The 18725-nt window shown below is 35.4% G+C and overlaps 1 protein-coding gene across 3 annotated transcripts in view; it reads right to left on the minus strand.

Moving 5' to 3' along the window:
- The window catches only part of KIAA1841 (KIAA1841 ortholog), a 68549-nt gene that overhangs the window by 31297 nt on the left and 18527 nt on the right, over positions 1-18725 (minus strand). For all 3 annotated transcript variants that reach the window (XM_036874043.1, XM_036874042.1, XM_036874041.1), the window contains 6 exons: positions 18591-18649; positions 16987-17147; positions 14040-14126; positions 12618-12728; positions 9298-9421; positions 6733-6885 (listed from right to left, as the gene is read on the minus strand). In XM_036874043.1, coding sequence (XP_036729938.1) covers positions 6733-6885; positions 9298-9421; positions 12618-12728; positions 14040-14126; positions 16987-17147; positions 18591-18649 — 695 coding nt within the window. The remainder of the gene's footprint in view (positions 1-6732; positions 6886-9297; positions 9422-12617; positions 12729-14039; positions 14127-16986; positions 17148-18590; positions 18650-18725) is intronic.

Genomic DNA, 18725 nt, shown 5'->3' on the forward strand with positions numbered 1-18725 from the left:
CTCATTTGCTCTTATTTTCTTTGGGATACCAACACAAAGTGTAGGGTTGGGGATGTTATTCATTAATGTCCCCATTCTTGGCATCCTAACTATGCCCCTAAATCCTGATAGGGCACCAAAAGCTCAGCCCAGACTCTCAGCTGTCTCTTTCAGTTTGGTCAACACCTCCAGGACAAAAATGGCCCTAAGTGCTGGCTCACTTCTTTGGGTTCCCATCATCTCTTATATCTTAACACTAATTCCCCATTAGCTCTTTGATGCTTTTAATATAATCTTTACATTTATATTTCATACGTCTTTTTTTAGTTACCTTTTGATGGGAGGATTAGTCTGAATTACTTAGTCTGCCATTACTGGAAATATAACTCACCAAATGAGCTATTTATATTTCACTTAGTCTAAGAAATCACTTTAATCAATATCCATGATGTTGCACACCAGACTTAAAATACAATTTAGTTGCTATTTATTCCTGAATCTTCTCACAATGAATGGAATATCAGTAGTCAATACAACCAGTAAATAGAAAACAAAAAGCCAAAGAGTTACAGCTTTTAGAAATATTGTTCAAAGTGATATAAATGTGACAGTTAAAACAGAAGCTTGACCATAAAGAAATGCAATGACTAAACCATGTTACTGCCAAAACATAACAATAATCATGAATTAATGCAATTATCTTGGGCCTATCAAAGCGAATCCCATTTTGCTTAAAGCCTCATGCCCCATTTAAATAGCTTTGGTATGAAAAGCATTATCTAAAACTTTAAACATGAACATGAACATTATAAGGGTAACCTATTTATTACTTCAGCAATAAAATTTCTGACTAATCAAAACTGCTAATTGATCGTAAATATAACAAATTTCCTAATCCAGCTTAAATTTCATGATCCATCATTTTAATAACATTTATGGCTAATACTCCAAATTCCTTACCCCTAAATTTCATTATACTCATCGGGATGAGCTCAAATACCTACTTTCTCCATGCCTGCACTCAAGCAGCTAAGGACTGCTGGAGAGAGTAATATAAAAAGGCATTTTGGATTTCACTGTAAATTCACGATCACCAATCTCCAAAGGGCTTTCAAACTGCCTAACAACCTACAAGATTTCTTTGGAAAATTCACTCTCCTGGTTTCCAAAAAGACTATTTCAAACCTTTGGTACTTCTTTCAAACCTTGGACCCTTCCCTCTTCCCTCTCATTCTTTTTTTTAATAAAGAATTCTTTTTTTTTTAAGATTTATTTATTATTTATTTATTTATTTTTGTTTTTATTTTTTGGCTGCCTCAGATCTTAGTTGCTGCACTTGGGATCTTCGTTGCGGTGCACAGGTTTCTCTCTAGTTATGGCGTGTGAGTTTTCTCTCTCTAGTTGTGGTGCACGGGCTCCAGGGCACGTGGGCTCGGTAGTTTGCGGCACGCAGGCTCTAGTTGAGGCGCGTGAGCTCAGTAGTTGTGGCACGCGGGCTTAGTTGCCCTGCAGCATGTGGGTTCTTAGTTCCCTGACCAGGGATCGAACCCGCTTTCCTTGCATTGTAAGGCGGATTCTTTACCACTGGACCACCAGGGAAGTGCCTTCCCCCTGATTCTTAGCAGATGACTTTACCTTCTACTTTACAGAGAACAGAAAAGACAATAGGTTAGAACAACTTATCATCCAAATGACAAAAACACAATTTTACTATTATCTGCAACCATCCTCTTCTCTCCTGTTATAATAGAGGGGCTGCCCTTCCTCCTCTCTAAACGAATCCTGCCATATGTGCTTAAAATTGTACCTTATCCTGCCTCCTCATAAACCTTGTACTATCAATCTCTCCTCCTCAACTGGATCCTTTCCACTGACTTTTAAAAATGTCTCTCCTACAGTCTCTTCAATAAGTGGTGCTGGGAAAACTAGACAGCTACATGTGAAAGAATGAAATTAGGACATTCTCTAACATCATACACAAAAATACACTCAAAGTGGATTAAAAACCTACATGTAGGGGCTTCCCTGGTGGCTCAGTGGTTGAGAATCTGCCTGCCAATGCAGGGGACACGGGTTCGAGCCCTGGTCTGGGAAGATCCCACATGCCAAGGAGCAACTAAGCCCGTAAGCCACAATTACTGAGCCTGCGCATCTGGAGCCTGTGCTCCGCAACAAGAGTAGGCCACGACAGTGAGAGGCCCGCGCACCGCGATGAAGAGTGGCCCCCGCTCGCCACAACTAGAGAAAGCCCTCGCACAGAAACGAAGACCCAACACAGCCATAAATAAATAAATAAATAAATAGATAGATAGATAAATAAATAAATAAATAAAAAACTCAACCTCACAACTCTCACGTTGTGCATTTAAAAAAAAAAAAACCTACATGTAACGCCAGATACTATAAAACTCTTAGAGGAAAACATAAGCAGAACACTCCCTAATATAAATCGCAGCAATATCTTTTTTGATCCACCTCCTAAAGTAATGAAAATAAAAACAAAAATAAAAACAAAAATAAACAAGTGGGACCTAATTAAAATTAAAAGCTTTTGCACAGCAAAGGAAGCTATAAACAAAACGAAAAGACAACCCACAGAATGGGAGAAAATATTTGCAAATGATGAGACCGACAAGGGACTAATTTCCCAAATATACAAACAGCTCATGCAGCTCAATATCAAAAAAAGCAAACAACCCAATCAAAAAATGGGCAGAAGTGTACACACTGCTATATTTAAAATAGATAACCAACAACAAGGTCCTAATGTATAGCACAGGGAACTATATTCAATATCCTGTGACAAACCATAATGGAAAAGAATATAAAAAAAGAATGTATGGGGCTTCCCTGGTGGCGCAGTGGTTGAGAATCTGCCTGCCAATGCAGGGGACATGGGTTCGAGTCCTGGTCTGGGAAGATCCCACATGCCGCAGAGTGACTAGGCCCGTGAGCCACAATTGCTGAGCCTGCGCATCTGGAGCCTGTGCTCCACAACAAGAGAGGTCACGATAGTGAGAGGCCCGCGCACCGTGATGAAGAGTGGCCCCCACTTGCCACAAATGGAGAAAGCCCTCGCACAGAAACGAAGACCCAACACAGCCATAAATAAATAAATAAAATTAAAAAAAAAAAAAAAGAATGTATGTATGTGTATAACTGAGTCACTTTGCTGTACAGCAGAGATTGGTACAACATTGTAAATCAACTATACTTCAATTTAAAAAAAAAGAAAGAAAGTAAAAATAAAATAGACAACCAACAAGAACCTACTGTATAGCACAGGGAACTCCGCTCAATATTCTGTAATAATCTAAATGGGAAAAGAATTTGAAAAAGAATGGAAAAAATAAAAATATTTTTTTAAAAAAAGAAAAAAATGGGTGGAAGATCTAAATAGACATTTCTCCAAAAAAGACATACAGATGGCCAAAAAGCACATGAAAAGATGCTCAACATCACTAATTATTAGAGAAACACAAATCAAAACTACAATGAGGTATCACCTCACACGGGTCAGAATGCCCATCCTCAAAAAATCTACACACAATAAATGCTGGAGAGGGTGTGGAGAAAAGGGAACCCTCCTACACTGTTGGTGGCAATGTAAATTGGTACAACCATTATGGAGAGCAGTATGGAGGTTCCTTAAAAAACTAAATATAGAACTACCATATGACCCAGCAATCCCACTTGTGGGCATATACCCAGAGAAAACCATAATTTGAAAAGATTACATGCACCCCAATGTTCATTGCAGCACTATTTACAATAGCCAAGACATGGAAGCAACCTAAATGTCCATCAAAAGACGAATGGATAAAGAAGATGTAGTACATATATACAATGGAATATTACTCAGCCATAAAAAAGAAGATAATGCCATTTGCAGCAACATGGATGGACCTAGAGATTGTCACACTGAGTGAAGTAAGTCAGACAGAGAAAGACAAATATCATATGATATCGCTTATAAGTTGAATCTTAAAAAATGGTATAAATGAACTTATTTACAAAACAGAAATAGAGTCACAGATGTAGAAAACAGATATTGGGACTGACACACACACACTACTATATATAAAATAGATAACTAATAAGGACCTACTGTATAGCACAGGGAACTCTACTCAATACTCTGTAATGGGACTTTCCTGGTGGTCCAGTGGTTAAGACCCCGTGCTCCCAATGCAGGGGGCCCGTGTTCTATCCCTGGTCAGGGAACTAGACCTCGCATGCTGCAACAAAGATCCTGCATGCCACAACTAAAAGATCCCACATGTGGCAACGAAGATCCTGCGTGCTAAGACCCAGTAGAGCCAAATAAATAAATATTAAAAAAACAAAACTCTGTAATGATCTATATGGGAAAAGAATATAAAAAAGAGCGGATACATGTATATGCATAACTGATTCACTTTGCTATACACGTGAAACTAACATAACATTGTAAATCAACTATACTCCAATAAAAATTTTTTTAAAAAGACAGAAACAATAAATATCCATAACTTAATTATTGATCCATCTTCTCCCTTTCTCAAATTTCCCAAAAGAGTTGTTAATCACACTGTTTCCATTTGTTTTTCTTCTACTCACTCCTCAACCCATACTAATCTGGCTTCTGAATCTAGCACTCCACCAAAACAGTTCTTCGCACTTAAGAATTCCAGGTCACCAAAGCCAAAAGACACATTTCTTTCATTATTTTATTTGACCTCTTAGCAATAATTGGCATCGTGGACACTCTCTCCATCTTCAAATACTGCTCCCTTGACTTTCATGACAACATTCTTGGTTTACTCTGTCCCCTCCTGATCATTCTCCTTTGCAGGATCATGCTTCTCTATCCAGCCAATAAATGTTGGAGTTTCTCTAGGCTCTGTTGTAGACCCTCTGCTCTTATGCTCACCTATACCTGCTGGCTTCAATTATCACTTATTTGCAAGGCTTAGAAATTATTATCGGGCTTCCCTGGTGGCGCAGTGGTTGAGAGTCTGCCTGTCAATGCAGGGGACACGGGTTCGAGCCCTGGTCTGGGAAGATCCCACATGCCACGGAGCAACTAGGCCCGTGAGCCACAACTACTGAGCCTGCGCGTCTGGAGCCTGTGCTCCGCAACAAGAGAGGCCACGATAGTGAGAGGCCCATGCACCGCGATGAAGAGTGGCCCCCGCTTGCCACAACTAGAGAAAGCCCTAGCACAGAAACGAAGACCCAACATAGCAATCAATCAATCAATAAATAAATCTTAAAAAAAAAAATTATTATCTATAGCCTAGCCACTCTCTAAGCACCAAAACCCACGTATCTAACACTCTTTGCCTGGTTATCTCATAAAGTACCTCAAACTCAAAATGTCCAAAACAGAACTCATGAGCTCCTCTCCAGACCTGATCCCTCTGTTATTTTCCTCCTCAGTGAACAGCACCACCATCTATCCAGTAGCAGAAGCAAGAAACTGAGTCATCCTTGACTCCTCCAATCCCCTCTGTGAAATAATCCAACAAGTCAATTCAGTTTTACTTCCTAAATACTGAATTCATCCATTTCTCTTTGTCTCCACTGCCCTAGTCCAAGTCACTGTCATCTCCCTAAGACTATTCTGATAGTTCCTCTTGTACCTGACTCCACTGACTATTCCCTAAGCCGTTCTCCACACACAATTGATATTTTCAAAATCTGAAATAAAGAAGAAACTAAAGCACGGCCTAGGAGGTCCTGCCCCTGCATGGCTGACACCTACTGACCTCTCCAGCCCCGTCTTGAGCCATGCATGTTTTTTACAACAGGCACGGTTTCTTTCAGTCTCATTTACCCACTGTGTTCCTTTTGGCCTTGCTGTTCTGACCAAAGGGCTCTTTCCCTTCCTCTTCGCCTCACATACTCCTACCCACCTTTCAGATCTCTATGCCACCTCCTTAAGGAGGGAGGCTTTCCTTGACTTCAAGGGCCAGATCAAACCAGCCTATTACAGAAATTCTTCAAACATTCCTTTGCCTGCTTTTCCCCCACTTTTGACATTATTGCCTGAACTGTAAGCTCCATGAAGGCAGAAACTACCCAATTTTACACACTACTCTCTGCCTTGCACAGTCTGTGACACAACTTTGGCACTTCATAAATATTTACTGTGTGGATGGTGATGATGAAGACCTGAAGGTTCCTTTCGTCCACTCACGAAACTTAATTACATAGCATTTTCAAAAATGTTAGTGATCAAGGACTCTAAGCTAGGGCAATACTCATATATTGCACCAAGATATATGTGCAAGGATGTTCACTGCAACACTGTAATATTATTAATCTGGAAACAACCTAAATGTTCATCAATAGGAGATTGGTTAAATAAATTGTAAAATATGCACAGCTTGGAGTATTTATTACACAGCAGTTAATATTACACAGAATGATCACCTAATTATATTATTGAGTGAAAAAGGCAAACTACAGAATAACATGAATAGTCTGATCCTATTTCCAGAAAGAAAAACAACATATAGTTTGTGCCTGAAACGTATAAAACAAGGTCTGAAAGAACTGTGAACAGTGGTTACCTCTAAGAAGAGATGTAGAATGAGGGAGTGGTGTGAAGAGAGATTTCTACTTTTTACTATACTTACCTATGCATTGCTTTAAGTCTTTTCTACGTGAATGTATATTTACATTTTAAAAACACTAAAAGAGGAAAAGATTTAAATACGAAGTGTTAGTGAGTGCTGTAATTACAAAAGGGCAACATTCAGAATTTACCTTTGTAAGCTGAGTGGGGTCAAACCGAAGAACCTTTTGGTTACAGCAGGGATAGATTCCAGTGCCAACAGTACTTAGCGAACTTCCTGCAGTAGGATAAATCACTGTTTCTGAGTGATATTGACAATGTGAAAACTCTATACACAGAAAAGCCTGAATAAAAGAAATACGTAAAATCAAGTATTATTCCCACAATGAAATTATACATCTCAAAAATACTTCACTCAAGACCACATACTGTATGTTCCATCACATAAAATGTACAGAAAAGGCAAATCTCTAGAGACACAAGGCAGATTTGTGATTGCCTGGGGTTAAAAGTGAGATGGGGTTGGGGAATGGCAGCAAATGGACATGAGGGATCTTTTTTGGGGTGATGGAAATGTACTAAAGTTGGATGGTGGTGATGGTTGCACAACTCTGTAAATTTATTAAAAATCAGAAAATTGTACACTTAAAGTGAGTGATTTTTATGGCACGTAATTATACCTCAATAAAGCTATTAAAAAACAAAATCAAAAACACTATTTAAGTTCATATGAATTAAATTCATCTTGATGTACATCTAATTTTATAATTGGCCAATCACATAAGAGGTTTTCCAATGGAAAAAACTAAATAAAAATTTACCTCACTTATTCTTTGACATATTTTTTTAAGGTAAATACTTAGCATCGGTATTAGTGACAACTATGGAGTAACCTTGAATCACTGGTGAAAATCTTATCGAAGTTTAATTATAAAATTAACAGTCATGTTTCAGATATGTTTATAAGTTGGTAAGATAATTTAAAGAAAATAAAAAGATCCTGAACACAAAAGCAAGAAAGGATAGTCTATAATTCAGAATTCTTAGTTGTTAGTTCCAATTATGATTTTCAAATAATAGTTTTTAATTAAAATTTTCTGCATCTGATAAAATCTATAAGGTGCACACTCATACAAAGTATTTTGCATACAAACTATTTTATGAGTTTATGAACTCTCCATAGTAAAATATTAAATATTATAAATCAAGACTCAATTTCCTATGAAGAAGGGAAAAAAAATCCTTCAAATTTTCTGCGTTCTGACATGCTAAACAAGCCAGGTTTTAGAAGCCCGATATCCTTGATTATAAGCGACACTCCATTGTGGGGAGGACCACTACATAGCTATTAAGTTAAAAAAAAAAAAACAAACCAAAAAACCAACCTGACAATATCAAGTGCTAGTGAAGATGTGGGGCAACTGGAACTCCCATACACAGCTGGAAGGAATGTAAAGTGGTTCAGGGACTTTGGGAAACTGTTAGGCATGGTAAATGTTAAGCTTACGTTTACCATCAATCCAGCGATCCTACTTCTAGGTAACTACCCAAGAGAAACATATTCACATGAAAGCCTGTATGGGAATGTTTATAGATGCTTTCTTCATAATGGCCCCAAACTAGAAACACCTACAGTCCTTCACTGGTAAGTGGGTAAACATACTGTGATATATTCATATGATGGACTACTACCTAAGGCTAAAAAGGAACAAATTGATAGATACAACAATGTGAATAAATTTCAAATCCATTTTCCTAAGTAAAAGAAGCTAGACTCAAAAAGCTAAATACTGTATGATTCTATTTATATGACATTCTGGAAAAGTCAAAACTATAGAGACAGTAAACAGATCAGTGGTTGTCAGAGGCTGGGGTGGAAGAAGGAATTGACTAAAAATGGGCACGAGGGAATTTTTTAGGCTGACAGAAGTGGTTTATGCTTTGATTGTGGTGGTAGTTACATGACTGTATGAGTTTGTCAAACCTCACAAAAAGGATAAATTTTACTGTATGTAAATTATACTTCAATAAATCAAGCTTTTAAAAATTGTGGGGACATAGGGAGTCCACTGCTCTTCATTCCTTCTACTGAAAATAATTACCCAAGTGAGAGAGGAAAAGAACTGGGAGCTGGGAGACCTGAGGGATTCATAAAAAATTTTATGTAGAACACTCTGGATTTATACATAAGACTAATTTGGAATGACTGTGACCAATAAAGATCTATTTATTCTAGAAGAGGATTTATTATAGGTACCTTCAAATAGCAAGCTTTCTTGTGCTTTTATGATAGACTTCATTTAGAAGAAAATGAACAAAACCTTTTTGGTAACACAATTATTTTAACAAGAAGGGCATATCTCAATAGTATCCTATCTGCAAGGGTGTTTCTGAATTTCTAAAGAAATTTATGGGCTAACAGAGAAACAGTTTGGCTGGAAATAATGAAAGGCAGTAAGAATTCTGTTATCTTTTTTCCATTGAAAAAAATGGATTTGATCACTTAAAACCTGTTGGTTTTATAAAAATTCATCAAGTCATCGATTGTTTCAGCAATGGAAATAAGAAAGAGGAAGAACCATAGTAAGAGAAATGAAGTCAGATGCAAGCAATGTTTAATAGCACCATCGTTTTGACACTAGTTTCTTAAAAAGATGTCAGATATTGTACAAACACACCCTAATTAAACAGCATATATCAAAAGAGGCTGCTCTCAATGTTTGCAGAGCAGGATATTAGAAAAAGACAAAATTCACCTGATAACATCTTGAACAAGTTAGCCAGTTGACTGTTCCCCACAAGCGCCAATATACATCTCTCCAAGATTTTAATTCTTCAAAAAGACTATTCAAATACTCATGAACATCCCAAGTCTTATCTCTGGGGAAAAGAGCCTCAGTTGTTATATTATTTTACACACAAGCAATATAAACAATTTGGTTTAAACAAATATTTAAATATTTGTGACATATTTCCAAGAACATTCCCCAAAAGACAGCTGTGGAATGGACTACACTGCATGGTAGATAAAATTTCATTTGGGAGTTTGTTTATTCTTTTATTTTCCTGTGGACAACAGAAAAAGTTGTGACAGACTGAATGCCAAATTATTTTACTATGCTAGATAAAGGGTTACAAATTAAATATAGTTTGAGCAGGCTAACATTTGGGACTTAGGCTTATGTTGCTAAATGGAACTTTTTATTCTAATTGTACATATTATAAAATAAGTTATTAATTATCGGTGATTCTAAACATTCCATTAATGTATTAGTTCTTTATATTATTTTCACAAGGCATTTTCTAGTAATTGAGTAACAAAGTAATGCAAAATCAGGTCTTGGTAATAACACATTTTTAAGTTATGTGATATAAACTTAAAAAAACAGGCAAGGCTTATAACTCCATTTGCTATGGTCATATGTAACAGGTTCCTATTTTTGTCTAAGTTCCCAATCTTTTTGAACTTTTGTTATTTTTGTCCTTAGTTCAATAAATAACAAAATGCCATCATGTTATTAGAAATTACATCTGTTTTAAGTTTAAGACATTTTTGAAAAATGTCATCAACAGCTGACTTGCAGGAAAATACTTTGAATAAAACAACAAAAATGGATATCAAAGTTAATAACCATTTTTTCACATAGTAATATTAATAGTTATTGCTGTCAAAATGGAAGTAATTTTCAAAAGGTAAATCAAGTCTCAAGATAAAAAAGTATAAAATTTGATAAAGGAGGCAAGGATATACAATGGAGAAAAGACAGTCTCTTCAATAAGTGGTGCTGGGAAAACTGGACAGCTACATGTAAAAGAATGAAATTAGAACACTCCCTAACACTGTGCACAAAAATAAACTCAAAATGGATTAGAGACCTAAATGTAAGACCAGACACTATAAAACTCTTAGAGGAAAACATAGGAAGAACACTCTTAGACATAAATCACAGCAAGATCTTTTTTGATTCACCTCCTAGAGTAATGGAAATAAAAACAAAAATAAACAAATGGGACCTAATGAAACTTCAAAGCTTTTGCACAGCAAAGGAAACCATAAATAAGACGAAAAGACAACCCTCAGAATGGGAGAAGATATTTGCAAACGAATCAATGGACAAAGGATTAATCTCCAAAATATATAAACAGCTCATGCAGCTCAATATTAAAAAAGCAAACAACCCAATCCAAAAATGGGCAGAAGACCTAAATAGACATTTCTCCAAAGAAGACATACAGATGTCTGAGAAGCACATGAAAAGCTGCTCAACATCACTAATTATTAGAGAAATGCAAATCAAAACTACATTGAGGTATCACCTCACACCAGTTAGAATGGGCATCATCAGAAAATCTACAAACAACAAATGCTGGAGAGGGTGTGGAGAAAAGGGAACCCTCTTGCACTCTTGGTGGGAATGTAAACTGATACAGCCACTATGGAGAACAGTATGGAGGTTCCTTAAAAAGCTAAAAATAGAAGTACCATATGATCCAGCAATCCCACTACTGGGCATATACCCAGAGAAAACCATAATTCAAAAAGACACATGCACCCCAATGTTCATTGCAGCACTATTTACAATAGCCAGGTCATGGAAGCAACCTAAATGCCCATCGACAGACGAATGGATAAAGAAGTTGTGGTACATATACACAATGGAATATTACTCAGCCATAAAAAGGAACGAAATTGGGTCATTTGTTGAGACGTGGATGGATCTAGAGACTGTCATACAGAGTGAAGTAAGTCAGAAAGAGAAAAACAAATATCGTATATTAACGCATGTATGTGGAACCTAGAAAAATGGTACAGATGAACCGGTTTGCAGGGCAGAAGTTGAGACACAGATGTAGAGAACAAACGTATGGACACCGAGGGGGGAAAGCCGTGGGGAGGGTGGGGATGGTGGTGTGATGAATTGGGCGATTGGGATTAACATGTACACTGATGTGTATAAAATTGATGACTAATAAGAACCTGCTATATAAAAAATATATATATATCCCAAGTGCTTATAATAACTAATGAATATTCCCTTTATTATATGGAGAGGAAAATGAAATATTTTAATGTTGACTGTGCTATTACTAACACTAGGGTCAAATGTCATGTGTTTCTCTGTGTTTCTGTTTTAATGTTTAAAATATGAAATCTAACATTTGTAGGGTTTTTTCTTTAGTAAAAGTACTGTACATTTTTAATATAGGAAAAAAAGCAAAAAGCAAACGAAAATCATCCATAATACTATCACTCAAAGGTAACACCACAGTTAACATTTTAGTGAACATGTTTCTAGTTCTGTTTTATAACCTGTTTTTTTTCTTATTTAATTTACCACTAACAATTTTCTGTGTGAGTATATATTCTTTTACATTCTCAAAGGCTGCATATTAAGAATTGATTAGATGCGTTTTATATAGATATACTATTTTACGGATATATTTTTAGTTCACTTAATCATTTCAGTGCTTTTTTTACTTTTTCTTATTTATATAGAGCAATAAATGTCCTTATTAAGTGCTTTCACAAATCAGCATTACCTCTCTGAATAAACTCCTAGCAGTAGGATACTGTCAGAGAATATACATATATATTTTAAAGTTTTTGTTATCCTGAGACATTATACCAATTTATAACACTCTCTCCCTACTCCCCAACTCAGGATGAGAACTAGTTTTGAACTTAAAGGGGAATTAAAAAGGACTATGCAATAATGGAATACTGACGAAGTATGAAGAATAAATTATGAAAAATCCAATTTTAAAGACAATTTGCCTCACTCACCAACCAAAATTTATCTGAAAGTAAATTTGGTTGTCTTCTCAAAAACACTTATATAATAGATAACTAAAATCTGTTAGTGAAAAGAAATCATTTTAATGGCACTGATCAGAATATCTCTCAAGATAAAATAAAGCTTTTACAACAACTTTGTTTTGAAAGTAGCACCTTTGTAAATCAAAGTTGGATCATGTGCAGAAAAGATATTATCCTATTCCTTATAAGAGTAGTTTTGCTTTTAATAAATACACTATTAATTCACATTTAAAAAGCTGTATTTTCTTTTCACTGCACCTTATATGAATGTAGATAATATTTCCGTGTTGATCCACATTGATTTTTCCAGGAATGCAAGGAATTCTTCTTTCTGTTTCTTTTGTTAAAAGTTTCTTACACAAACAGCATCTATAACACAAAGACACAATCAAAAAAACAAACAACCCGATTAAAAAACGGGCAGAGGAACTGAACAGACATTTTTCCAAAGAGGAAATACAGATGGCCAAAAGGCACATGAAAAGATGTTCAACATCTAATCATCAGGGAAATGAAAATCATGACCACGATGAGATATCATGTCACATCCATCAGAATGGATATAATCAAAAAGAACATAAATAACAAATGTTGGCAAGGATGTGGAGAAAAGGGAACCCCTGTACATTGTTAGTGGGAATGTAAATTGGTGCTGCCACTGTGGAAACAGTATGGAGGTTTCTCAAAGAACTAAAATTAGAACTACCATATGACCCAGCAATTCCACTCCTGGGTATATATCCAAAAAAAAAAAAAATACCCAAAAAACTAATTTAAAAAGATACATGCACCCCACAATGATCATAGCAGCATTATTTGTAATAGCCAAGATACGTAAGCAACCTAAGTTCCATCAACAGATGAATGGATAAAGAAGATGTGGTATACACACACACACACAATGGAATATTACTCAGCCATAAAAAATGAAATTTTGTCATTTGCAGCAACATACATAGACTTGGAGGGCATTATGCTAAGTGAAATAAGTCAGACAGAGAAAGACAAATGCTATATGTTATCACTTATATGTGGAATCTAAAAAATACAACAAACTAGTGAATATAACAAAAAGGAGGCAGACTCACAGATACAGAGAACAGACTAGTGGTTACCAGTGGGGAGAGGGTAGGGAGGGGCAAAATAGAGGTGGGGGAGTGGGAGATACAAACTATTGGGTATAAGATAGGCTCAAGGATGTATTGTACAACACAAGGAATATAGCCAATATTGTGTAATAACTGTAAATGGAAAGTAACCTTTAAAAATTGTATAAAAAATTTGGGACTTCCCTGGTGGTCCAGTGGGTAAGACTTCACACTACCAATGCAGGGGGCCCAGGTTCAATCCCTGGTCGGGGAACTAGATCCCGCATGCATGCCGCAACTAAGAGTTCATTCACATGCCGCAATTGAAGAAGTGCGCATGCCACAACTAAAGGATCCCTCATGCTGCAACTAAAGATCCCATGTGCCACAACTAAGACCGGGTGCAGCCAAAATAAATAAATAAATAAATAAATATTTTAAAAAATTAAAATTGTATTAAAAATTTTAAAAATTAAAAAACAACAACAAAAAAGAAGATACAAAAACATCCAAGAAGAAAATTTCAAACGTAGTAAGATTAAAGAATTTAGCTGCATTATATAGCATACCAAAGAAAAACATATCACTGTACCTGTATAATGTTGCTGCATTATTCTGAGAATCTGGATTCAAGTACTCAGGATCAAATAGTCTCTCAATCTTCTTACAAAAAAGTTTACTATTAAGAACAAATGAACAACAAATTAATTTTTTATATCTACTTTATTAAAGTTACTTGATAGTGATGAAAATAAACACTGACCTATCTGCACATGTAGAAAATAAGACTAATAAATCCTTAGAGAGCCCTTCCTTGGGAATTTATAATAAATTTTTAGTGTTCTAAGTAAATAAACCTACTAATGAGAACTGCCTGATCAAGAATCCATTTTCACAAGAAAAATGAGACAGATGGATATCTACCCCTCTTTCAGTCCTTTGTTAAGGAATATTCAAGACCGAGGATTTTGGAAATTTAACAATCCGGGGTCTATCAATAATTTGGTATGTGATCTTTGGCAACTTAACATCTTTGAACCTTATTTTCTCCATCTATGAAATGGGGTTAGTAATTTCAAATGCATAAGATTTTATGAGGGTTAAATGAGATAGTCCTTTTTAAAGAGTGCCAGACAGTATTAAACATTCAATAAATGTTAATACTTTATTACTATGCATAATATAATAATGTTCTGCATGAACTTTAAGTCTTTTAAGTATGTCATTAATTCCAAGTGTACACCCTGACTGTCTCCATTTTCTCTCAAGTAATGACTGCTATTAAAGGCCAATCTAGGGAGATGCAAGAGGGAAGAGATATGGGAACATATGTATATGTATAACTGATTCACTTTGTTATAAAGCAGAAACTAACACACCATTGTAAAGCAATTATACTCCAATAAAGATGTTAAAAAAAATAAAAAATAAATATGAGCAAACCGCCCCCCACCCCGCCAAAACAAAATAAAAAATAAAGGCCAATCTGGATTTAGGATCCCGATTCCATTTTCAAGTATTTAGCTCTTGGATAATTCCCCTGTGTCTCATTCCCCTTAAGGACTAAACTCTTAGATAATTCCCTGCACTATCAATTTCTCCCACTGTAAGGAATCATCCTCATCCTGATCAGCATATATAAATATAATCTAGTATCTCCCTTCTTAAAAAAAAAAATCCTTTCTTGAGACTACCTATCTTTAATAGCTACTGCTGAATTTTTCTGCAATCATTCAGAGCAAAACATCTGGAAAAAAGTTGTTTAAATCCAATTGGCCACATTTCTGTTCTCATCTTACTCTACATGGTAGCAGCATTCCACACATTTGACCACTTAATCACTTCCTCCTTTTTGAAACCCTCTTTCCTTCTGCCTTCCCTTTGACCCCCTGGCTCCTCCCCCTCAGGATCCTCGCTGGCTCCTCCCTTGTTGAACCTCCAAATGTTGGACAGTCTTTATCAATACTCTCTTGCTAACAGTTAGAAAATAAAATAAATAAAAATAGCATTTACAATAGCACCAAAAAATTCAAATGCCTAGGAATAAATTTAGTTAAAAAAGGAAAAATATCTCTCACTAAAAACTATAAAACATTGCTAAAATAAGTGGAGGGTCATACCGTGTTCATGAACTGAAAGACTCAATATTATTAAGATGTCTCTTTCCAAATCTACAGGTTGAATGTTAACCCTCAAATCTGCAGGGTTGTGTGTGTGTATGTATGTGTATGAGAGGGAAAGAAAGAGAAAATGGGCAGGCTGATTATAAAATTCATATGGAAATGCAAAGTATATAAAATGACCAAGACATCAATCTTGAAGGAAGGCAAAGCTGGAGAATTCAGATTACTAGATACCAAAAAATATTAGAAAGCTACTGTACTTAAGACAGTGTGCTACTGATAAAAGTACAGACAAAGAAATGAACAGAACAAAATGGAGAATTCAGAAAGAGACCTCACATGTATAGTCTCCTGATTTACAGTAAAGGTGCCACTGCAATTCAGTGGAGAACATATGGTATTGTTAGGAAATCTCATTCACTTCCATGGTTTCAAACCTCACCTACTCTTATATTTCTATTTTAAGCCCTGACCTCTGACCTAAACTTCAGACTTACATATCCAATTATCTCCCTGCCATCCTACCTGTGTGTCCAAGAAGTATATTAAATATATTAAATAATCTTAACAAGACCTAAACCCATCTCCTGACTCCCCTCACCCCAGTCATTGCCCTCTCTATTAATGACACTAGCACGCTTAGTTGCTCAACCTTAAAACCTAGTAATTATCCTAAAATACTCTCTCTCTTCCCACATCATTCCATTTGAAAATCTGTCGAATCTTTCTATTAACATATTCTGAATCCATCTACTTTCTTCCAGCTCCCCTGCCTCCACTCTAGTCCAAAGCCTTTCATCTCTCACTAGACTGCTGTACTAGACTTCTAATAGGTCTTGCTTCTTATATTCTTAGTCTATTCTCCACATAGAATAGACTGAGCTCTTAAAAACAAATCAAATCATGCCACTCCTCTGCTTCCATTCCACCTAGAATAAAGTATACACTCCTTGCTATGACTTAAACAGCCCCTAAGTGCTGCTGACCTCATCTCATACCACTCTTCCCCTTTATACTAAGGCCTGTCTTAATAATTTTTAACATAATTCACCACTACAATCTGCTTATATGTGCCTTATTCAGAGTAACCAATTTAATTACTAATTTTTACCTGAGCCACTGGCTCAGAATATATTTTACTTCATTTAAAATAAAATGGAAATAGATTTCTAAATATATTCTAAATATAGAATTTTTACTAAAATGAAATAGAAATAATACATTTCTTCTAATAGGAACATTACTTTTAAAATTAAATTTAGGGACTTCCCTGGTGATCCAATGGTTAAGACTCTGTGCTTCCACTGCAGGGGGTGCAGGTTCGATCCCTGGTCAGGGAACTAAGACCCACATGCCGGGTGGTGCCACCAAAAGTTTTTTTAAAATAAATTAATTAAATTAAAATTTAAAAATTACCTCCTAAACTTATCTTTCTTGTCCTTTAAATCATCAACTTCACTGTGTGTGAACAGATCAGCTATACGTGTAAGAAGATTTGCATTAATACAGTTCATGTTGCATGGGGTAGCTACTATGGCATTCATATTTTTGTGGCAATACTGAATACATTGTTCAACCTAAACAAAAAACACAATAGAAAATGAATATTGAAGATAGTAGCATAAAGGATAATGTCATACCAATACTTTTCAAAGATAAGATTCATTAAAAGCCTAATCCATGTATTGCTACACAATAACTTAGTTCTGCCTATTTGGGTTAATCTACACTGTTCCAAAGTGGTCTAGCAGGCCAAATTTGTACAAACATAGCTAGAAAAATAATTTTCACACTTCTTAGAATATTTCGAACGATAATGTAATGAACATCTTTCATGACTGTGGCAGATATAAATTTTAGTCCACAAACTCAAGGATACAAGATATGTGACTTCCTATAACTAAACTTAGTGATAATTTTAAGCCTCCGTTTCTCTGAGTGGCAGAAACACAATTTCAGTCACTTCAGGGTTTTCTCAGTTGTGTTGTGCTTGCTCGCTGACTTTCTTCCTCTTTCTTCACTGTGAGGTATATTTATTTACTTTTTGAGGTAGATTTGGGTTTTGGGGAAAAACAGCACTGGTTAATTATGCATTCTTCTAAATATTTTGCTATGGCATAAAAATCATCCTTTAGGGCTTAGATTTCAAAAATCAAAACTCAGAGACTCTTTTAGTCTCTGCTTTTTTTCTATAACCCTCCCCTGAAGCAATAAATACCAACAACTGAAAGGAGAGGGACTAAGGAGTACAAAGAATACAGGGAACTAATAAAACTTCAAACAAATAAACTTCACATCTGTTAACACAGCAAAGGGGTATTTTGCTCTGCTTAGTTTTACCAGAGGTTAAAAGCAAATATTCATTTAAATGTTAATTTAAACCACAAAAACGTATAAAAAACATTTGAACAATAAAGAAATTTATTAAATAAAAGGAAAAAGAAGAAAAACAAATATATCTAATGTTAGAGCTTGATATGTATATGTATATATTATGCTTTTATGTTTTATCAACTATTCTTAAACAACAGACATGAGCATGTGGATTACACATATAAAATTACATTTTTTAGTAGTTGGGTATTTGTTCTTAATTCGCTGAACTATAAATGAAAGACACAAATAAGTAAAACATGCTTAAACCAATTACTTAAATAGTAAAACAAATGTATTCCAATTAATTTTCATTTAATTTGGTTTCAGAGCAAAATCCCTTTTGGGGTAAAATTAATTCTGTTTAGTTTCATCTAATGCACCAGCTAACTCCTCCCTTGAGGATAAATTGTTTGTTTTATAGGCATCATATACTAATGATATATAGTAGCCTGAACAATAGCCTTCCCAATAGAACAAAGTACCTCCAAACACCAGCAGTTTATTCTAATGAATCACACTCTTGAATTAACAACTACTTCAGGAAGATGTCTTAGAATTTTCCAGATACTTGAAGGAAACATCAAGTTATATGTTAAATCAAGTATGGGTGAATAGAAGAGCTTGAATCTCTTTTTAATACTTACTAATGAATCCATTTTCAAAAATTCTGAAGAAATAAGAATTGAAATGACATTTCCTGGCTCTAAAAAAAAAGAGAGAAAAATTAAATTCTTTTGATTTGTACCTCAATCTCCTTAGAACAGGCTCCTTCTCACCTT

This window comes from Balaenoptera musculus, chromosome 13 (assembly GCF_009873245.2).
Source record: "Balaenoptera musculus isolate JJ_BM4_2016_0621 chromosome 13, mBalMus1.pri.v3, whole genome shotgun sequence".
NCBI classification, from domain to species: Eukaryota; Metazoa; Chordata; class Mammalia; order Artiodactyla; family Balaenopteridae; genus Balaenoptera; species Balaenoptera musculus.